This window comes from Megascapheus bottae, chromosome X, assembly GCF_031878675.1.
Source record: "Megascapheus bottae isolate mThoBot1 chromosome X, mThoBot2.hap1, whole genome shotgun sequence".
Classification (NCBI taxonomy): Eukaryota; Metazoa; Chordata; class Mammalia; order Rodentia; family Geomyidae; genus Megascapheus; species Megascapheus bottae.
In genome coordinates, this window is record NC_143547.1 from 49,089,513 (window position 1) to 49,112,953 (window position 23,441).

Sequence of the window (23,441 nt, forward strand, 5' to 3'; positions counted from 1 at the left end):
TAGTGAAATCATAGGTCCCAAACTGGAGTGAATTAAACCACCCATGACATCCTGTTGCTTTAGCCATACTTCCTTCAGTATCTTCCACCTTTGCCTTGCTAGAATGCTTGCTTGAAATACTAGAGAGCTTCTCATTATAAAAATCCAAGCTGATTATAAACTCTAAAATGGGGTGAGGGATAAACTGGAGGCATGGCACAAGTGTAGAGTACCAGCTGGGACAGAGAAAATGGGATAAGGGGTGGAGTTACAGGTTGCAGGGGACATGTAGTGCCACTGCTGGATTTTGGAGATGTTTTCCTTAGATACTTATTATGCTCTGGATCCTCTGAGTCAGTCACTGGGTTCTCAATGTCTTCAGACCCATATGCCACAGAGGAAGCAAGAGGTCTCTCTGTAAGCCTGAAGCAGCAGCAGTGACAACTGTAGCAGAACCTGGATGAAGCATTCACAAAGGAAAATTCAGCAAGGCTCGCCTTGTTTCCTTGTCTCTGAAACAAAACAAAGGCTTCCTTTGAAATGGCTTTCCCTAAGTGCTCTGAGCTCCTGCCTTCCTTCCCAGGCACAGACAAAACTGGATGGCTCTTAAAACAGTCCACACATCTGTCCTACTTCACTGTCAAATCTGAAGGGGAAACCAGGAAATGTTTGGAGAACTGGTCAGGGAGACCCACTTATAAGCCACCCCATATCACAGAGGGCTGAGGGTTGAGGCATGCTGGGTAGAAGTGAAATACACTAAGTATCAGCCCTCTGACTCTGATGGGCTTCTACCTCTTCTGGTATCACCAGCAGGAGTTCACAGTTCTTCCCTCACGAATGTTTTAGAAATATCCTGAACTTGCCCTTGCCTCCAATCCACTCTGGTATCTTGAGTTTGGAGTGGAGGTTGTAGTATGCTCCTCCCACCTCTCGAACACAGATCCAATGCTGCCTTTTAGAGTCAACTTGAATGGACCCCAGCACAGTTTGGAGTGCAGGTTCATGATGAAGCCCATGACATTAATGAACAAAAGACACTAACATCCCTGAGTTTGTCCCATCAAATAGCTTCATAGCCTTTGGTTCGAACAACAGCCATAATGACAATCACATTGTAGTTTTCATTGCCCAGTATGCTCTTCCTGCAGTGTTTTCCATCTGAAGGCGATGCTGTTCTGAAAGACATTAAGGGTGTGAAGGGCAGGCACAGAGCTTCTAGCACTGTTTCTCATGGCAGATTTAGGGGATGTCGCCTGGGGCAGCTCTGAGGATTCAGATTTGGCTTTGCTTCCTTTCCATGGCATGCAAACTCATCTTTCTTTCTTTCTTTCTTTCTTTCTTTCTTTCTTTCTTTCTTTCTTTCTTTCTTACTTTTTTGGAAACTCTTGTTTCTTATTTGTTTTGTTTTCTGATTTTTCATTTTTGGGGTCCAGAGACAACTGAAAACACCCTACTTTTCCTCCTGAGGTCCACCTTACTTTCTGGTGTCCATAATTTATACTTTGTCACTGGAAGAAACAGTTGATTGGAGTTAAAAGAGGGAGAGAAAAAAATCCACGTTAAAAATCTACCTTATCTTCTCAATACTAGAATCACTTTAGTTTATATTGCCAGTCCTGTCAAAGTGCAAGATTTAAAAAAATCATATAAAATGTATAATTTTTTTCCCTTTTGCACAGCCCCCTTTAGCCCCCTTTCAAACAAAACCCCCAATTTTCTTGATGCCTTTTTCCTCTCTGCAAATGCCAACTAGGCCTTAATGTGGGAGGAATGGATAAATTTGGTCACATGGCTCTTTTTCTTCCATTTCGTTCTGGTCATGAGGATGCCACTGATTCAGAGGGCAGAGCCAAAGGTGTAGTTAAAAGCAGGGTTCAATTCCTGGGATCACCCCCTCCCTCCCACCGGCCCGCGGGCACAGCCCTCTAGTCCCTGGGGCAGGCATGATGGTAAGGCTAGCTAGCAGGCGGGATAGGCTCCCTAGGCACCTGGGACTCTTCCTCTCCTCGCTCGCCCCTGGTGGCTGCTGCAGGCAGCTGCCAACTAGAGCTGTGGGCCCTCACATGGGCGACCAATCACATCTCACACAACTGAATTTTACTTATGAATTAGAAAGAATGTTATGCCATTCACAAGGAAATGGATAGACCCAGAAAAAGTATATTAACTAAAGCGAGGCTCAGAGAAACAAATGTCATATTTTCCTTCATATGTAGAAGCTATATCTAAAAGGCTAACGAACATGATAACATATATAGGGTTTTATTCATATTACATAAAGGATGGTATGCTTAGGGGAGGATTCCAACAGTGCAATTCCTCTGAACAACTAATAAGCTGTTTCACAAAATGAATACTAGGATCAGAAATATGTTTGTGGGAAAAGAACAATGGGGCTCATTAAAGGAAGGAGGAAAGGTGAGCAAATGCAGTTACTATATTCATTTTACATTTTGTAAAACTTTAACTACATAATTTGAGGGTAGGGATGGGAGGAGAAAATGGGGAAGAACCATGGAAGAGGTAACATTAAGCAAGATACATTATGCTCATAACCTGACCTAGAGGATTAAATATTTGTACTACTAGTTAATAATTTTTAAGCCATCAAACTGGTGTCTACTGCATGAAGTTTTGAAATTCTCTTTGATGTTTTATTTTTAAAAAATAAATAGTTGATATAGGGCATGATAAAGACAAAGAAATATTCCCTGATTGTTGGCTAATTTTTTTCTCAATAAACTTGTGCAAGTCCCTTTCCTTGTTTAAGGGGAAAATGACCAGACTAGATACAATACACACATACATACAATATGCATACATACATACACACATATGTACATACATACAAATATAACCTAGGTCTTATTTCTAATTTATTTTCCCTTTGCCCTTCCTGTCCTGTATGTACTGGGTTTCACCCACTGCATTTCACACTGGACTAGAATTGCACTGGCTGTCCATCAGACAAAGTTGTCCTGGTTTGATGTCTGATTTGTTACATGCATGGGGCTTAAAAAAAAACCTGAGCGGGGCTAGGAGTTTGGTCTAGTGGTAGAGTGCTTGCCTAGCATGCACGAAGACCCGGATTCGATTCCTCAGTACCACATACATAGAAAAAAAGCTGGAAATTTTGCTGAGGTTCAAGTGGTAGAGCTCTAGCCTTGAGAAAGTCCATGGACAGTGCTGAGGCCCTAAGCTCAAGCCCAGGACTGGCAAAAGCAAGAACAACAACAACAACCACAACAAAACACCTGAGCCATCTTTTGCAAATTGAGTAATTTTATTTAGAAACTTAAGATTCCATCTCCTCCTGAAGGAAAAGTCAAATTGCCAGTGATGGACCTTCCTTTCTGTATGATAGCAAATGCTTAGGCACAAACAGCATTTGAATTCCTGAGCATGGATTGTCAGTTGGCCAGAGCTCATCTGACTGGCACTTCTCACATGCCTAGAAATAGAGTGATTTAGGGTCCTCTGAACCACTGGATACAAGTATATGTCAGGAGTAGGCATTTCTTTTTACTTTTTTTTTTCTCAGTCATTGGGCCTTGAACTCTGGGCCTAGGCGCTGTCCCTGAGCTCTTCATCTCAAGGCTATCTCTCTAACTCTTGAGCCACTTCCTGTTTTCCAGTGGTTAATTGGAGATAAGAGTCTCAAGTTCTTTAGTGCCCTGGCTGGCTTTGAACTGCGATCCTCACATCTCAACCTCCTGAGTAGCTAGGATTACAGGAGTGAGCTACATCGCCTGTTTTTTTTTTTTAACTCTTAACCTTGTTTTATCTAGCTATGTTAAATCCTAAACTTTTGAGTGAAGTGACTGTACTTCGGAATGTTCATGGGAGACAGGAGCTTGTGGCTCATGCCTGTAAGCCTTGCTACTCAGGAGGTGAGGTCTGAGAATTGTGGTTCAGAGCCAGCCTGGGCAGGAAGTCCATGAAACTTTTATCTCCAATAAACTACTCAGAAAAAAGCCAGAAATGGGACTATGGCTCAAGTGGTAGAGCACTAGTCTTGGGCATAAAGAGGCACAGGGTCAGCTCTCAGGCTGTGAGTTCAAGCCTCAGGACCAGCAAAAAGAAAGAAAAAAAGAAATGTGAATGGAACAAGTGTGTGAGTCATGGTAATTTGGTTAAAACATAAAAACAAACACTCGAGAATTGAGTGGTAAAGCACTAGCCTTGAGCAAAAAAGAACTCAGGGACAGTGCCCAGGCCCTGAGTTGAAGTCTCATGACTGACAAAATAATCCATATTTCTCAGTGTCTTACAAATTTATTGTTTTTTCATGTATACTCAAAAATGCAGATACAATGACTAAATATTTCCAAATACATGGATATGTATAAGAGTCTGCAGGTATGCATACACAATAAGACAAGTGAAAATAATGATATTAGAAGCAACTCAGAACTTTGTATACCGAATATACAAAAAGCTTGCATTTCTAAATGAACAGAGGGATGAAGGTACACAAACCTTACAAATTGTTACAACTTACAAATCAAGTTAAGCATTTTGCCTATGAAACACTTTGCACATTTGAAAGCAGGGTAGGAAATAGGCATGGGGGCTTAGTTTAATCTGGGGGTGCAGTCCAAACATCCAATAAACAGTGAAATGCTGCTGGTTAACTTGGATTGTAGGCAGAGGGTGAGAGGCTTCACTGTCTATTTCCAAGAATCTATAGACAGAAAAGAAAGGAATAGAATCAAGTAATATACCCACACACTCCCAGTTCTCTTCTTTTTCTGTTCCACATAATCAAATACTTGCCACTGTGTAGACCTATTCTTGTCGGAATTTCCCTTCATCATTCTTACTGAAGCAGGATAAATCAGGGAAAATGAGGCATGAGAAACAGCAACCAGGAATTTAGAGATGCTATTGTTAACTAACTTGATTTAAAGCACATAAACACAATGTTTAAGTTGGTTTGTTTTGCTTTGAGCTTTATACTCCCTTATAAGCTGCAAAGTTAGTAAATAAAAAAAGAGAGGAGTTCTTTCTCCTCAACCTTGTCTGCTTGCTCAAAATAGTGTGATCTGAGAACCAGTATCTCTGAGAACACCAATTCTAGCTGGGTTCCAGTACCATATAGCTGTAACCCTAGCTATTCTTTGCACTGAGATCCAAGGATGAAGTCCCTGAGACTCTTTATCTCTAATTACCTACAAAATAGCTAGAAGTCTAGAAGTAGAGCTGTGGCTCAAAAAGTAAAGTAGCCTTGAGCAAAATGAAAAGAAAGTTCAGAGACATTAATTAAAGCCCCAGTATCTGCGCAAAAACTCAATACAAAGCATTTAAAAACGAACACTTGGGAAATAACTTCTATTAGCACAAAACATGTTTAGAATACTTATCTCCTAAATAAAAAAGGTAAACAAGATAAACTCTAGAAAAATGGGTACTTGAAAGGAATGGGGTGGGGTCAAGTGGAAGAGAGTAGATAAAGGGGGGTAGACAAATGAAGAGTAGCAGGTAGGGAGAATCCAGTCATGAAATTCAATGTGTACAAAATTAAGAAAATTGAGGGGAAGGATAGGTTGGGAGGGATGGGTGAGAATATTTAAAGGGATGATAATGACCAAGACACATTGTATTCACACTTGTTTTGAAGACAATATGTGGCAGAAATTTCTGGGCTTGATTGATAGAACAGTATGACAAGACTGACAAAATATACCTACAAGGTATCAGGTCAAAAGGGGGCACATCCTAATGTGAATTTGATACAAACCCCAGCCTATTTTATTTATTTATTTATTTTTTAACCAAAAGCATCTATGATGTTAAAGCATCCTTAATACCTGTTATTAAATGTGCTGGCATTCATGTGCAGTTTACATAATATCTGTCTTTGCTTTGCTTTATTAACAAACTTTTAAAAATATCTACCTCAATCTATCTTCAAGTTTTTTATTTTTTAAACAACATGAAGAAGTAAGTACTTAAGGGCTAAGCATAGGCCTTCCCTCTTTTGGAGTCAGGTTGCAGTTATTTGACAACTCCAATAAGACAAAGGTCATTAGCTATGGTGACAGTTGTTTGGGAACTTATCCAGGATCAACATCATTCAGGTAAGAAGTCTATTTTTTGTATCTGCTTTTTAGTATAGATACCATCTCTCCTCAGATCTTTGTTCTTCCCCCCTCCTCCCCACCCCCCCTCTCTCTTTCTCTCTCCCTCTCTCTCTCTCTCCTGCTTCTATCTGCACAATAAAGCTACATTCCAGCTTTTCTCAAACTTCTCTACGGCATTCTGTAGCCATGAGAAAATATAATTAGACCTAGTTGTTCTGACCACCTCTTCAAACTCTGTTACTTTTGTTGGCTAAGGTATTCAGTAAGTCTTTAACTCTGCTACTTCTAGATGGTGGAAAATCCTTTTCTCATCACAAAATACAGGTTCACCTTAGTGTGTGAGAGAGAGAGATAAAGAGAGAGAGAGAGAGAGAGAGAGAGAGAGAGAGAGAGAGAGAAAGAAAGAGAGAGAGAGAGAGAGAGAGAAAGAGAGAGAGAGAGAGAGAGAGAGAGAGAGAGAGAGAGAGAGAGAGAGAGAGAGAGAGAGAGAGAGAGAGAGGAGAGAGAATCCTAAGCTTGAACTCAGAGCCTGGACATTATCTTTGTAATTTTTTGCTCAAGGCACTCTACCATTTTTTTTTGTTTTGCTATTCCTGGGCTTGAGCTCAGGGCCTGAGCACTGTCCTTGGACTTTCTCAAGGCTAGAGCTCTACCACTTGGGCCTCAGCACCACTTTTGGCTTTTATCTATGTATGTGGTGCTGAGGAATTGAACTTGGGTCTTCGTGCATGCTAGGCAAGCACTCTACCACTAGGCCAAACTCCTGGCACACTCTACCATTTTGGAAACAGCTCCACTTCCAGCTTTTTGGTAGGTAATTGAAGATAACAGGCTGGTTTGAACTGTGATCCTCTGAATATCTACAATTACAGGCATGAGTCACAGTGCCAAGTCCATCTATCTTTTTAGTGAGCAATGCTCAGCTTCCTGCCCCAGCTTCCCTGTGTTTCCCCTTCAAGTTCTTCCTCTCTCAGTACCTCCATGAGAACAACCCACAAGTACAAGATTAAGTGTCTGGCCCAAATATTCTTTAAAACAACCATCTTGTATGCATTGGAAAGGAATACAAAGGCTTAACAGCTAAGTGCATATGATCATATAAAATAATATTTTCCAAAATGAACTCCAAGAAAAGGAAACAAGATATTTTTAGTTGCTCTTGCTGCTGTTTCTCTTTTCTTATTTATTCTTTTGTCTTTAGGAGGGTAAGGGGGCACAGAAAAGGTGAAACAAAGGGTGAATGAATACAACACCGGTACTCACTAGACACTATGTGGAAAATGAACTGTACATCTTGTGGGTAGGGATGTGAAGGAAAAACAGGAAGGGGAAAGGGAGAGATTGTTTAAAAACAGTTGCTCTTATTACCTGATTCATGTAACTGTAAGTTCTCTGTATATTACTTCTACAATAACAAATATATTTTGAAAACCAGCCATCTTGCCTCATACCGGTAATACTAACTGTTCAGGGGACTGAGAAGATCATGGTTTAAAGACAGCCTGAGAAGGACAATCAGTGAGACTAGCCATCAAAAGTCTGGAAATAGAGCTGTGGTTCAAATGGTAGAGAGATTAACTTAAACACAAAAATTCAGGAACTGCACCCAGGCTCTGAGTTCAAGCCCACAGGCACCTCTACCCCCAACATCAACACAAATCCTTATTTTGTATCTAGCACCAATTTATTACAAAACTTCATCGCCTCATCCTTGCCTCCTAATTACCCCCATTCCATATTAATCCAGTCCGGAGAAAGCTACCTGAGCATCTGAAGAGGTCTAGTTCTGTGAGCTAGATTGAGCAGGGATCCAAGAAGAGTTTTTCAGAGTCATCAGAGCCTCTGCAGCCTCCAGTATCTGCTGCCACTCCTCAGCATCAGGATTTGGAACCTGGTTTGAGGTATTGGGGATCTGCAAAGTAATAGGTGTGAGAAAAAAGGAACTAAGAAATCATATCTCTTTCCATCAGGACAAGTGCCATTGTAGCCTCATTCCTTTGAGCCCCCATCTACAAGGCTTTATATTTTCCCTATCCACTAAGCTACTTTCTTGCTGGTGCTCTGAGCTGCGCTCTTTCCCAATACCTGTGGCTGCAGTGGCTCCAGTGTAGGAGGTTCAGAGGTAATACAAGGGCAGAGGATCATATTTGAGCATCTGAAAACAATGAGGACAGACAGGAGAATAAACCCTCTGATGAACACATATGACCAGGAGACACAGAGAGACATTAACAGAATATAGTCATCCAAATGACTGCTGGACAATACATACTTCTCCTTCTTGATTTGTTTTCATATCAGTATTACCTCTTTTTGTATCATTCCTGAGATACTGATTTGTACCAGGTTTTTTCTGTAAGAAGTAACAGTAGAAAGGCTATAGGATAAAGGATAAGAAATCAGGAAGTGTTGCTGTGGCTCAAAGTGGTAGAGCACTAGCCTTGAGCAAAAGAGCTCAGGGACAGCACCAAGGTCCCAGGTTCAAGCCCATGATCAACAACAACACAACAAAAAGGAAACTAGATTTCTGAGTTTTAATTTTCATGTGCCAGGAGAGATATATTACATACTCTCTGAAGAGATCAGTCTTTGTCAAATTGAGGTCAAGTCTCAAGGTACTCAAAAAAACTAGCCTTGCTCTTCTCCAGCAAACCTCTTATACAAGTATCTGAATTTTGCCACAGACCTCTATAGCTCTTACTATCACATGTCCACTTTCTAGCAGGACCTTCTATCGCAACCATGGTCTTCAATGTGGAACAATAGTCGTCACACATTTTAAGGTCTATTAGGTGGTAGGCCTTATGCTAATCCTCTTTTCAATGTATGATCTCCCCCTTACCCCACTCATACCCACTGTAAATATGAGGATCAGAAAACCTAAAGCTATTTCTCCAATGTCTCACCAATAAGAAATGTGAAAGCTAAGATCCCTGTTATTGCCCATTAGTCTGAGAATCTACCTTATCCCTTTTTTCATAATTATGCTTATCCTTTTTTTTACCCTTTCCCTCCTCCTTCTCATCTTCGTATCACTCCTCCTCCTCCTAACATGCATGGAAACAAGCCAAAATTAGACACAATATTACAAGACACAACTGGATCCTTGTTCTACTCACATGATGGGCTGGACATAGGGAGCACTACGAAAATTCCCAGAAATAGAAATTGACAGCTGGTGACTCCCTGTGGTCCCAGGGACAAAGATCACAGGTGATGGTATGGAGGTAAGAGCAAGCAGCACAGGACTTTGGGAGTTCTCCTGCAAAAGGAGAGATCAGAAGAAGCAATCTAATGGTGTGAAAACTGATGGGAGGAAGAGCCAGAAGGATATGCTGTAGAAAGAGAGTAGGAACCTAGAACTTCAGGTCAGAAGAACTTAATGACTCACCTGTCTTACCTGTTGATTTGCAACTGAGACACAGAAATCAGGAAGAAGTGATTTTTTTCACAGGGTTAGATGACTAGTAGGGTGTATGTAGGGTTAGAGATAGAATCTCTGTCTTTGGGACACAATACAAGGGATAGAGGCAGAAGATGCATGGAAGCCTGTTCCACTAGCAACAGACTCTTACCTCCTGGGTAGTTATAATATAGGGTTGAATTCTACACGGAGACACATTGTTTCTCCTAGCTGTAAAGAACAAGGAGACTTTAGGTGACCCTTGCCCACCATCACACACCCACCCAATTCTAAGGTCTCATTTCAGCACTGACATTCCTACTTTGTCCCTCTACTCTCCCTCCCATATTTGGTCCCTCCACACATTTGCTAGTTAATATTGATACAATGTTTTACAAACAGGCCAGATAATTCCTGAGAAACATTTGCCCCAAACCACACTGCAATTCAGTAATAGGACTAGGTAGATAAATGCTCATGCATCTTCCCCTGAAACTCCTGCTCCCTTGCTGGTGAACAGACACTCACTCTGGACTCTTGGAGGCACAGCCTGAGTCTGGACTTGCATGTTAGAACTGGCAGCAGGAACCATGGTATTTTTTGGTTTTATCGCCAGAGGTCTCTTTTGCTTGCTACCCTGATCTGTCTTGAAGGCACACATAGCAGGGAAGACCCTTGCCTGTTCCCAAAAGGGAGGATTAAATGTTAAGATTAGTCATATGCAGAGGAAGCCTGTCCCTTCCCTTTATTAGACACCATAGCCAAAAGGAGGTGGTGTTATGACACTTGCAGGTTGAGAAGATGTGCTCTTTGCCTTTGATTTGGAGAGTGATGACATGGTTGCAGTCACAGAGATGTAGACCTCTTCCGGGTCCAAGTTCAATCCTATGGGACACCAAGCCTAGACACTGTTTTACAATTGAAATAACAGTAGTAGCAGGTCACAGCACTTATTTATATGTTTGGATTCTGGATTCTATGGTTCCAGGTTGAGGACTAAGGTCAGAATGTTCACAAGTTCCTTTATTCCCATTGTACTTGCTTTGCCCTTGAATAGCTGTAGTAAGGTGGCTAGAAGCATTTTCCCAGCCTGGTTACTATTGCAGCCCTCTCCTTCCTTCATATATTTGTCTGCCCTTCAGCCTGACCACTCTTCTTGAACAGCCTCCTTCCAAAGAAGCCCTAGTCACACATTGCATTATTACGAAGAATCTTGTGACATGGATGGATCCTTTACACATTCAATTTATTCATCAGCTCCTTGCCTTGCTTACATTCACTCCTTACATCTCATTTTATGGCAGACAAATGCACTCTTGTGTCTCCTTGGCCAATTACTATCTCCCTTCTTCACATATCCCTGTGTTATGTAAAACCCAAGCATTATTCCTGGCATTTGTTACTTCAACTGTTTCCTAATATCGTGAATATTTGCCTCCCACATGTAAATGCCTCATGTACTCAATTCCTAGGTCTTATGGATGCCCTACATTCAATTTCTCCTTAAAATCTCACCTTAACCTTAGTTATTCCCGTTTCTCCTTTCAAGTTAACATCTTCCACCCCAAAGCTATATTGGCCTCCTAGGTGTTTGTCCTTCTATCAATTATTGTTTCCTGACTCCTTCAGTCATTCAACAGTGCCAAGCCTTGATATGGAATCTCCTTGGGGCACTAATTTTTCTCTTGGACAAACACATCCTCAAACCCTCCTTCCAGTTATGTAACTCCGAATTTTCCCTCCACCACTTCCCACCCACCTCCCACACTCTTTCCCACAACCCCTCTGGTCAAACCTCTTTTCCTGTCACACCCCACCCTCAGCTCCGGGCCTTAAGTGCCAATTATGGTGCCCACTGAGGTACGGAATCCTCATAAATGCCGGTCGTCATTCTACCACTCCTCACTTTAGAACCAAAGTCATTGCTGTGACTCTAGCCCCGAGGGAGGTTAGGAAACCTCCCCACATTGGTTCCGGCAATGGGAGAAAGAATGATATTCCAGGAATGAATCCGAGAGGCTTCTCAGCTTCGTCTGAGGAAGGCGCCAAAGTGGGAGTTTAAAGCAGGAAGGAAGGAAAAAAAGAGGGGAAGACAGAACATTTGAAAAAGGAGAGTCCTAGCCTCAGTATAGCCTATCATTACCCCAGCCCACAGCAGTCACAATCAACAAGCAAATTTCTGTGGTAAAACGGAACTCGCCTCGCCTCGTCTCCACGCTTCCTTTCCCGCTTTTCTACAAAAGCCAATGGGCTGCCTTGCTCTTTCTGTCCCACCCGCATATGCCAGGTGACCAATCAGCATTGAGATCTCCTGTTGTTGGCATTCTGTGGTTTGTCTCACTTGCCTCCTCGTGGCCCGTTGTGCTTATTATACCAAGCCAAGCTGTTAGCCTGGAGTGATATAGAGCTTTGGTTCCCTAACACTGTTTAATTTATCTACTGTATTTATTATGTTATTACTTGCTTTTTGGAAATTCTGCCTTTAGTTTTAAAATCATAAGGTATTCTTGTCAGATTTTGCAACAGGAGCCATAAAAAAAAAAAAAACCCTTGGTAACATTTGTCACTGTCGTGGAGACATTTTATTCCACACATGTAGGTCTTTGTTTAAGATTTATTTTCAGTTCTATTGATAAGTTCATCTATTCATGTTCCTATAATTCCCTTAATTTTCATATCCTAATAACATGACTTGATATCTGCTAGGACAAGCCTTTTAATGGTTTTGTATTACATTGCTTTGTTTATATGTAGCAGTATTTTTGTTTGAACATAGGTCTTGTGCTCACTAGGGAGGTGGACTAATCCACAGAACCATGCCTCCAAACATTTTTTAACCTTACTTTTCGGATAGAATCTCACACTGTTTTTTTTTTTTTAAACGCTGCCTTCAGTCTCTGATCCTCCAAATTCAATACTACACCTCCATATGCCTGGCTTGTTATGCATACACACACACACACACACACACACACACACACACACACACACACACACAGATGATAAGCCACTCTGCACATTAACCCTTCTCTTAATTTTGGACAGCAGACAGGTAAGCAAGGAAACTGACCACTTCAGTATAAACGAGGAGTGTGGTAGTGTGGAAAAAAGTTTGATTTTAGCATTTGTCCATCATTTGCCCTAAATCATACTTTTTTCATATATTTTATTGTAATTAATAGAAGTGTTATATTATATTCACCAGATAGAAGGTGCATTATTTCACAAACATTGATACCCTTTCTCATGTCTTCGTCCCCATTTCCCTCCCCCCAACCCCACCCCTCATCTTGTTTTTCCCTTTCCTATCCGATTTCAAATAACCAAATAATCATACTTACTTTTTACCAATTCTTTTACTGATGCATTAAGTCATTATTGATCAGAACTCTGCATTCCCTGTCCTTAAGGGAGAAGCAGTATTAGTGGGACATGCTTTGGAAGAATCATCTTTCTGGACAAAGGGTAAACGCAGTGGAGAGACATAGCTGGACTATAAATGTTGACAGGGAAATGATTAGACTTTTGTAATCCATTGTTAAATGAAACCATTATTTTAAAAGTTTAGAAACTGACAATAAGTTAATATATGTTCAAAATTCAAATCTTAATTATATTCACACATTTCACTATTTTTTGAAGTTTCTATTATTGGAGCACCATATTAACACCTAGTTATAAGGACACAAAGTTTCAAATACAATCAATTCTCCATGAATCAATATAGAAGTGCAAGGTATTAGGACTAAAAGTCCCAGAGAACTGTGCAGAATTCAGAGTTCAAAGTTTATCTGAGAGTGCAAGCACTTTCTTCTCATCATTATTTTTAGAGATACTCTTTCACACATTTCACTATTATGTATGTTGTTAACTTTACCTACCTAGGTTTCTTGTGCTAGAATGATGGAAATGCAAGTATTAATTAACAACATTTTGGTATCTTGGGCAGCAAATGAGAAAACAAGGCTTTTTCTCTTACTCCCTCCTTCCTTCTGTCAGTCATGGGGCTTGAGCTCTGCCTGGGTGCTGTCCCTGAGCTCTTCAGCTCTACCACGTTGAGCCACAGTGTCACTTCCAGTTTTCTAGTGGTTAATTAGAGAGAATCTCACAGACTTCCCTGCCTAGGCTGACTTTGAACTGCGATCCTCAGATCTCAGCCAACTGAGATTATAGGTGTGAGTCAATGTGCCCTTTTCTTCTGAGGGAAAGTGGCCTCACACTCTTCAGATGCTTTGATTTGATGGATTAAGTCAGATCTAACCAATATTGTTAACTGAGTCAAGATGAATTCCAGTGTTTTTATTGGTGATATTTTAAACCTGTGACTACCCAGAACAAAAAGGTTGATATGGAACATTTATTAAGGTGTTCTGAGAGGACTCGGCTATGCTAGGTAGGCACTTTTATAAAAGTAGTATATATATTGGGCCGGGAGTTTGGCCTAGTGGTAGAGTGCTTGCCTAGCATGCACGAAGACCCGGGTTTGATTCCTCGGTACCACATACATAGAAAAAAGCCAGAAGTGGTGCTGAGGCTCAAGTGGTAGAGCTCTAGCCTTGAGAAAGTCCAAGGACAGTGCTCAGGCCCTGAGTTCAAGCCCAGGACTGGCAAAAAATGTAGTATATGCAGGAAGGGAGGATGTGTATCATGTTTGAAAGACTTTATTTTCTAAAGGCAGTGGGTCTCAAAAAACTGAAAGGGCATTGGAGAAAGGCCTCTTTTAATTTTTTTTCTGTTCTTTGATTTCAGTACTGGGTTTTGGACTCAGGGTTTAGGTGCTATTCCTTAGCCTATTCTGTTCAACAGTGACACTCCGCCACTGGTGCTACAGCTCTACTTCTGGCTTTTTGTTAATTAATTGGAATAAGAGTTTAATGGACTTTCCTACCCAGGCTGGAATCATGCTCCTTACATCTCAGCCACCTGCATAGCCAGGATTACTTGCTTGAGCCACCAGTACCCTTCATAACCATCTTATACAATCTGAGTAATTTTACTTAGAAAGTTAATATTCTATGAACTGGCAACGATGGGCCCCGCTTCTTTCTTGGTGGTAAATTATCAGATCCAAGCAGCAGCTGGGTTCTTAGAGCATGCCTTATCACAGACTGGGCCCCATCTGTCTGGCTTTTCTCATTTGCCTAATGTGTTTATACACATTCAGGGTCCTCTAAACAGCTAGAAACATCTATGCCAATAAAAAGGCAGATACTTTATCGTTCAATGAGTAAATACTACACTTTACAATTTTCTTATTTAGCCATGATAAGCCAATGTTTCATAGCTAGCTACTCTAAACCTAAATGGGCAAATATTCTACTTTATTATTTTCTTATCTAGCCATGCATAATGCAATGATTTTCATGATGAAATGTATATCAAAACAATTTGTCTGCCAGAATATCATGGTTGTGTGGTGAAAACAATTCATATTTCTCCATTCATTACAAGTTTTAATTGTTCATTTACATATATTGTCAGTATAAAATGAAAACTTGTATGGATAAATATCGGAGTGGGCAAGTATGTGTGCAATGAGATTACATATGAACACTCTGGATTACAAACCCATTCAGAAACCCATTGAGATTGATCATACTAGATTACACAGCACTATTTCTGTAAGACAATAAAAAGGCCTCAACTTCCAAAGAAACAAAGCATGGAAGATGGAATTACAGGAATTTTCTACCTCAACCAATAAATTTCTCACCACATAAAGAGAGTCTCACAGATTATAGAATACACAAAGTCTTGAAAAGCAAGCTAAGCATTTTTTGTGGGTCTTGGAACTTAAACTCTGGACCTCAGCGCTGTCCCTGAGCTCTTCAGCTCAAGGCTACTGCCCTACCTCTTAAGCTACAGCGCCACTTTCCATTTTCTAGTGATTAATTGGAGATAAGAGTCTCACGAACTTTAGTGACAGGACTGGCTTTGAGCTGTAATCCTCAGATCTCAGCCTCCTGAGTAACTAGGAATATAGGCATGAGCCACTGCACCTGGGCTCAAGCTAAGCATTTTAAACATGAACAGTTTCACACATTCAGAAACAGGATGTAATTAGAAGTGCTCTACCAAAGCCTTCTTTGATACTACAGATATGTAACAGGCAATGAAATGCATCTAGGCAACTTGGATCACAGTCAAAAATGGAGAGAGCCTAGTTTCTATCCTGAACCACGTACAAACAGAAAGGAAGGGGAAAAGCTGTGTTACATCATGGTACCACCCAACTCTCACATCTTTTCTTCTGTTTCATACAATCAAATATTCGAAACCAAGGTTACAGATTTATTCTTGTGTGAAAATTCTTTATCATTAGTCTTGGCTCCCTCAAATTCTCCATCCCTGCTATCAAGTCCAAGGGCCCTGCAAATGCTCCTCTTCGTATTAGGAACATGTCTTGATCCTCAGCATGTGTAGTGGTTGGCCTAGCCTCCTACATTCACCCTCCCAGACCACTGTGGTCAGCAGTGCTCCAGCTTCAGCCCAGGTGTCACATCAACTCTCATTCACCTTTTTAGTAAAACAATGCCAAGACTTGGACTTTAGCATTCACACATGTTGACCTTTCCTTCCTATCCCCTGAAGACCTTCCTCTTTTAGCATAACAATGTCATTTAATGTAAAATACTACTGGCAAATGTATTCAAGTCCCATTTAGAGACAGAAAGCTCTCTGAAGACAGAGACCTGATTCCCTATGCAGATGTAGCCCCAGAAGCCTATGTACTTCCTTCTCCATGAAGAAGGGATCTGAGATACAGGCTCTGGCCTAAGAGTCAAGAGATTTTGTTATTCTCCTTTCTATGATGTAGGTTCTAGGACCCCTGCTATCATCATGACCTTGGTTTCATTATTTCTTTTCATCAAAAACTAGCCCTTGGATGCTGAACAACTTTTAAGTGCCAGCCCATGGGTCCAATGCAAGAGCTTGGGTGGTAGGGCTCCAATTCCTTCATTCTACTAACAGGCTTTCCAGCCTGAACAAGGTGACCAACCCTCTCCCTTCCCAATACCCAACTACTCTGCCTTGTATTAGTCCTGTAAGGAGTAAACGACCTAAGGGTCTGGGGAATGGCTTAGAAGCCTGATAAGTTTTTCATCATCAGTAGATTGCAGGCAGCCAACACAATATCTAGAATCTCCAAGACCTCAGCTTCCAAATCCTGATTTGCAGCATTATGGACCTGAAAAGCACAAGGTATGAGAGAATGTAGACTGAAAAACCATAACTCCATTCATGAAGACAAATGCCTTTTAGCCACATTCCCTCAAGGCCCCACTGCCAAATCCTTCTGTTTCTATAATTCATAAAACTGATCCTCCATCTCCTCAGGCTCTGGACTCAATTTCATTCCCAGAACCTGTGACTGCAGAAGAGCCCGGAGTAGCACAAGGCTGAGGGTTAAGACTTGAACACATGGAAAAAGTGAGAAGACAGGCATATTTAACCCTCTAACAGACACAATACAAGAAGGAGATGGAGAAGAGTAGGAATTCACATTATCAGAATGTGGAAATCTGAGTAGCTGAAAGAATGTTACTCTTCTGGTTTTCTGATGGTTAATTGGAGATAAGAGTCTCACAGTCTTTAGTGCCTGGGCTGGCTTTGAACCTCGTTCCTCAGATCTCAGGCTCCTGAGTAGCTACAATTACAGGCATGAGCCACCTGTTCAGCTTCCAATAAGTCTTATCTATCAATCTGCTACTGGGCCACTGAGCTGGAGGAAAAGTGACTATTTACAAGGTCAGATGGCAAGTAGGGCTGGAGCTGGAACCCATGTTGTTGGGACAAAATGGAAGAGAGCAATGCAGATGCTGAGTGGAAATTTTTCCAATTGGCTACAGACTTCCTTACCTCCTGAATGATTATATAGGGCTAGTCTGTGGGCTGAGACACAGTGTTTTCCACTCCAGATGAACAAAGAGATATTAGGTGAGCCTTGCTCCCTACTACAGACCCACCCAATTCTGAGGTCTAATCTCAGCACTGATATTCCTTGTATATAGTCTTATATTCTTGCTCTACGCTTTCTCCCATATTCCCTCCCTCCACCTACTGGCTATGTAATATTGATACCATGTTTTACAAAGAGGCTAGTTAATGTCTGAGCAGTATTTTCCCAAGACCAACCTGCAGTTCCACCCAAACTCAGGCTCCTTTCCTAGCCACACACACACACACACGCACACGCACACACACACACACACACACACACACACACACACACACACACACACACACACACACACTGGACTCTGTCCCTGGGCTGGGTTTGGACTTGTATGTCAGAATTGCTGGCAGGATCCATAGGCTCTCTTGGTCCTTTACCCAGGGGTCTCTTTTGCTCTGATTCCTCCTCCATCTTGAAGGCACACATAACAGGAAAGGCCTTGGGCTGTTCCAGAAAGGGGGATTGAATGCAAAAATAAGTTACATGTAGAAAAAGCCTGTCCTTTTCTCTTGTTAGATACCATAGTCAAGAGAAAATGATGGTGCTGTTGTGACACTTCCAGGTTGAGAAGAGGCAGATGTGCTCTTTGCCCTTGGAAAGTGATAACATGATTGTAGCAACTGTCACAAAGATGTATGCCTCTTCCAGGGCCAACTTCCAGCTTACGGGACTGTGATTCTAGCCACTGTGGTACATTTTAAATAAGAGTAGAAGCAGGTCACAGCATTTGTGTTTCTGGGCTCCATGATTCCAGGGTAAGATCAGAAAGGTTACAAGTCCCTTTATTCCCATTGTACTTGTTCTGTCCTTGAAAACTCTAATGAGGTAGCTGGAGACTTCTCCAACCTGTTCAGTGTTGTATATTTTCTTCCTTATCTCTCTACATCTTTCTATGTCTTTTACTGTTACCTCATTATTCAAGTAGTCTGCTTCCAGTCCCCTTATACATTGTATAAGAGAATTTTGCAGCATTCAACTTGGTCAGTAGCTTCTTGCTCACATTCATGCCCTACCCCTGGGCCTGGGTGTTGTCCCTGAGCTCTTCAGCTCAAGCCTACTGCCCTATCCTTGAGCCAAGCCCCACTTCCCATTTTCTAGAGGTTAATTGGAGATAAGAGTCTCAGGTCCTTTTGTGCCTAGGCTGGCTTTGAATCTTGATCCTCAGATCTCAGCCTCCTGAGTAGCTAGGATTACAGTTGTGAGCCACTGTGCCCAGCCTAAACATCACTTTTTAGAAGCTTGAACTCAGATCAGAAGCTCTACCACTGAGCCACACTTCCAGACCTTATTTTAGCTTTAGGTATTTTTCAGTAGGAACTCACTCTTTTTTCTGAGCTTTCATTGAACTGAGATCCTTCAACATATATTTACCACATAACTAGAAGTACAGATGTGCCTCATCATGGCTGCCTTTGAGATGAGTCTGGCTAATGTTTTTCCCCCAGGCTGGTTTGGAACCAGAATCCTCCTATCACTGTACACCAGTTATCTGGGATAACAGGAGTAAATCACTTCTTTCTTCGCATGTGGTTTTCTCACTTCTGTCTGATAAGTAATTATTATTTTTTTCTTTTTTCACATCAAAGTATGATTGACACCAAGAATCCTTTGAACATATACATGTGGGTTTGTATTGCACACTAAATTATTACCTTGGCTTGTCTGACATTATACCTGTTCCAGAATATTGTGATTAACGAAGACATTGTAATGTGTTTTGGATTGAGTTAAGAGTTTATTTTCCAAATCTCTTCTTTACTGTGGAGGTTGTTTTAACTTTTTATGTCTGTTGTGTTCTAGTTTATGTAATACATTTTTGGCAATTATTTATTGTTAATTCTTTGTCAAAATGCTGGTAAAATTACATTTCTTTAAGATCATCTTCTGGTTAAAAAACAAGAAGAAATATGTTCCTCAGATCTCAGCATCCTGAGTACCTAGGATTACAGACACAAGCCACTGGCACTGAGTATTTTTTGTGAATCCTAGGGCTTGAATTCAGGGCTTGATCACTGTCCTTAGACTTTCTCAAGGCTAGATCTCTATTACTTGAGCCAACACACCACTTCCTGCTACCAGTAGGCCAAACTCCCAGCCCCTGACACTGGGTTTTATAAGTGGTTTTGGTCTCCTGTTTTCTGGGGCTTCCAAACTCTGCCTTCTTTTCTGTCATCTTTCTCATTTATAGTTTTTAAATAAATGGATGAGTTGCTTTCACCATTCGTGATGATGAATTTTAAGTGAATTGGACTTCAAATGGTAAAAATGAAACCATTCCTTAGTACCTAAAGAATGGAAGGCATTTTCTAGTTGGATCAGAATATCCAGAAGTAAAGTAGAATATTGATAAAGGTGACAAAATAAATACAAAACAAATAAAATATCACTCATGAAATCAAACATATGCATGTCAATAATTAAAATTACATAGAAAATCCGGAGACTCATACCTGTAGTCTTAGATACTCAGGAGGCTGAGATATGAGGATCATGGTTCAAAGCCAGCCTGGGAGGAAAGTCTGTGGAACTTTTATCTCTAAATAAACCACCACCAAAAAAATAAAAAATAGAAGTGGAGCTGTGGTTCAAGTGGTAGGGCACTAGCCTTCAGCATAAAACCTCAGGAGCAGGGCCAGGAGTTTGGCCTAGTGGTAGAGTGCTTGCCTAGCATGCACAAAGACCCTAATTCGATTCCTTGGTACCACATACATAGGGGAAAAAAAGCTGGAAGTGGTGCTGAGGTTCAAATAGTAGAGCTCTAGTTTTGAGGAAGTCCAAGGACAGTGATCAGGCCCTGAGCTCAAGCCGAGGCCTGGAAAAAATAAATAAAATCTCAGGAACAGGGGCCAGGAGTTTGGCCTAGTGGTAGAGTGCTTGCCTAGCATGCACCAAGACCCAGGTTCGATTCCTCGGGACCACATACATAGAAAAAAGCCAGAAGTGGTGCTGAGTCTCAAGTGGTAGAGCTCTAGCCTTGAGAAAATCCAAGGACAGTGCTCAGGCCATGAGCGCAAGCCCAAGACTGGCAAAAAAAATAGCTCAGGAACAGTGTTCAGTCTCCAAATTCAAACCCCATGACCAAAAACATAAAAGAAAAAAATTATATCAGAGACAAGGGATAAATGTCCTAACATACCTGCAAATTATTATTTTTTAAAAGATAGAATGTTTCCCATGGAACCTTGAACAAAAATATGAGCACAAAAGAAAACCAAAATGGCCAGGTGCTGGTTGTTCACTGTAATCTTAGCTACTCAGAAGCCTGAGATCTGAGGATCACAGTTTAAAGGCAGCTGGGGCAGGAAAGTCTGAAATATCCCATCTCTACTTAACCATGGAAAACCTGGGCTAGTGGGTTGTGTGGTTCAAATAGTAAAGTAAGCTAGAGAAGGTACAAAGCATTAGAGTTTGCCTGGTATTAGAACAAAGAGGCTCGACTATACTCACTACCTTATGTGTGTAACTGTAACCCTTCTGTACATTACCTTGACAATAAAATTAAGTTAAAAATAAAATATAAATAAAAAGAAGGAAAATGGAAAAAGAAAACAACTCAGAAAGTAAAATTTCCTGAAAATATATTTTTTTTGCTAGTACTGGGCCTTGAACTCAGGGCCTGAGCACTGTCCTTGGGCTTTCTCAAGGCTAGAGCTCTACCACTTGAGCCTCAGTACCACTTCCAGCTTTTTTTTTCTATGTATGTGGTACTGAGGAATTGAACCGTGATCTTTGTACATGCTAGGCAAGCACTCTACCACTAGGCCAAACTCCTGGCCCATTGAAAATAAATTTTTAAAAACATGTGTAACCTAGTTAAGGCTGAGATCTGAGGATCATGGTTTAAAGCCAACCCTGGGAGGAAAGTTATTGAGACCCTCATCTCCAATTAATTACCAAAAAGCTGGAAGTGAACCATGGCTCAAGTGGTAGAGCACTAGCCTTTAGCAAAACTAAACCAAACTAAACTAAAAGCCCAGGGACAGTGCCTAGTCCCCAAGTTCAAGCTCCAGGACTGATATATGCATGTGTGACTGCACTTGCTTGCATGCTTGTGCACACACACACACACATACACACGCACACACAACCATACATAAATACCTCATTTGAGATATGTTGGTCACTGGTAGCTCCCATCTATAATTCTATCTACTCAAGAGGATGAGATATGAGTATTTCAGTCAAAAACAACACAGGCAATTATGTCCATGAGACCCTCATCTCCAACCACCAAAACAAAAGGTAGAGCTCACTGTGGTTCAAGTGGTAGAGCATCAGCCTTGAACAAAAAATCTAAAGCACAGTGCCTAAGTCAAAAGTTCAAGCTCCAGGAATGTCATATCCCCCCCTCCCAGCAAGAAAATGCTCCAAGAGGTCTGTTGTCACCTGTGAGATGGGAATAATTGAAGACTCTGCTGATTCTATTTTTCTTTTCCTTTTCTTTCCTTTCTTGGCAGTTGTGGGGCTTGAACTCAGGGCCTGGGCACTGTCCTTGAGCTTTTTTGCTCAAGTCAGTGCTCTATCATTTTTAACTACCGGTCTTCTTCAGTGGTTAATTGGAGGTAAGAGTCTCCCCAGGGACTTTTCTTCTCAGGCTTGGCTTTGAACCTTGATTCTAAAATCTCAGCTTTCTGAGTAGCTAGGATTGCAGGTGTGAACCACCAGCACCCAGCTGGTGCTTCTATTTTTGTGAGGCACAGAAAAAAACATTTATTTTACATAATTATAGGGAAATACCATTTGTATCTTTTCAAAGGAGAATCTGACCATAATAAGGGATGTAATAATAATAATAAGGGATAGATACCAAACAAGGAGTGTTACAATAACCCTAAAGGTGAGAAATGTTATAATTCCTTATAGACATAGTTGTAATAGCAAGAATAGAGCCACCAAGGGCTAGAATGTAGCTCAGTGGTAAAATTCATGTCTAGCAAATACAACACCTTGGATTTGATCCCCAGTATCAAAAAAGAAAAGAAAAAATAAACAGTTTAAAAAAACAAAAAAAGGGGACAGGAGTTTGGCCTAGTGGTAGAATGCTTGCCTGGCATGCACAAAGACCAGCGTTCTATTCCTCAGTACCATATACATAGTAAGAAAAGCTAGCTCAAGAGATAGAGCTCTAGCACTGAGAAAACCCAGGAACAGTGCTCAGTTCCTGAGTTCAAGCGCGGGGACTGGCAAACAAACAAACAAGTATAGAGCCACCAAGTCCACAGAGTAGATAGCTATTCTCTCACTGCTGCAAGGAATGAGGGATGTCTCTGCACGATACTAGTAAGGGGGCTTATGGACATTTCTTGTTCTCTTTCTCTCTCTCTCTCTCTCTCTCTCTCTCTCTCTCTCTATATATATATATATATATATACACACACACATATATCTTTATTTTAAGCTCTTCACTACATGCATTACATTGTGGATACCACATACACTGCCTAAAATAACCATGTTTTCAACTTGGTGAGAAGGTATTCTTAAGGGTTTATTTTAAAGTGAGAAAAGGGCTGGGCACAGTGGCTCACGCCTGTATCCCTAGCTACTCAGGAAGCTGAGATCTAAGGATCAAGGATCAAGGGCACAAAAGGATCTGAGACTTTTATTTCCAATTAACCTCTAGAAAACGGGAAGTAGGGTTTGGCTTTTCTTATATATCATTTTTTAGTTTTGATCATAATAATGGTATTCTGTAATACTTAGTTTATGATCTTGAAGTTATAGCACTTGTGGTAGAATGATGGAAAGATATCTTTTCTGGTTAGCATTCATTGACCACACTTGCATTTTGAACTAAGTAAATGACCCAACTTTTATATAGCAAGATCTTAGTCTTTTTTCTACTTGCTTCTTTACCAAAGGAAAGGGGGTCATTTTTATATTGCTGTGGAAGGAGGGCCTTTGGGATCTTCTATCCTTGTAACAGTTCAGGGAAAGGCAGGAGGTATGGCATGGGATTCATTTCTGCTATGAGCCCTGTGAGATTTTGCATGTTTTGTTTCTCTGCCATCAGGTG

At 41.0% G+C, this 23,441-nt stretch overlaps 1 protein-coding gene and 1 pseudogene across 1 annotated transcript; both read right to left on the reverse strand.

Annotated features, from left to right (window-relative positions):
• Nucleotides 1–738: 738 nt before the first annotated feature.
• Nucleotides 739–1,286, reverse strand: LOC150041048 (josephin-1 pseudogene; annotated as a pseudogene).
• Nucleotides 1,287–7,845: 6,559 nt separating this feature from the next.
• LOC150041049 (doublesex- and mab-3-related transcription factor C1-like) lies at nucleotides 7,846–10,137 on the reverse strand. The gene is made up of 5 exons (XM_090327118.1): nucleotides 9,997–10,137; nucleotides 9,641–9,699; nucleotides 9,185–9,327; nucleotides 8,151–8,220; nucleotides 7,846–7,977 (listed from the first exon to the last, which is right to left on the reverse strand). Exons 1-5 carry the CDS (start codon nucleotides 10,127–10,129, stop codon nucleotides 7,846–7,848), a joined length of 537 nt encoding a protein of 178 aa, XP_090183244.1. The 5' UTR covers nucleotides 10,130–10,137.
• Between the last annotated feature and the right edge of the window lie 13,304 nt (nucleotides 10,138–23,441).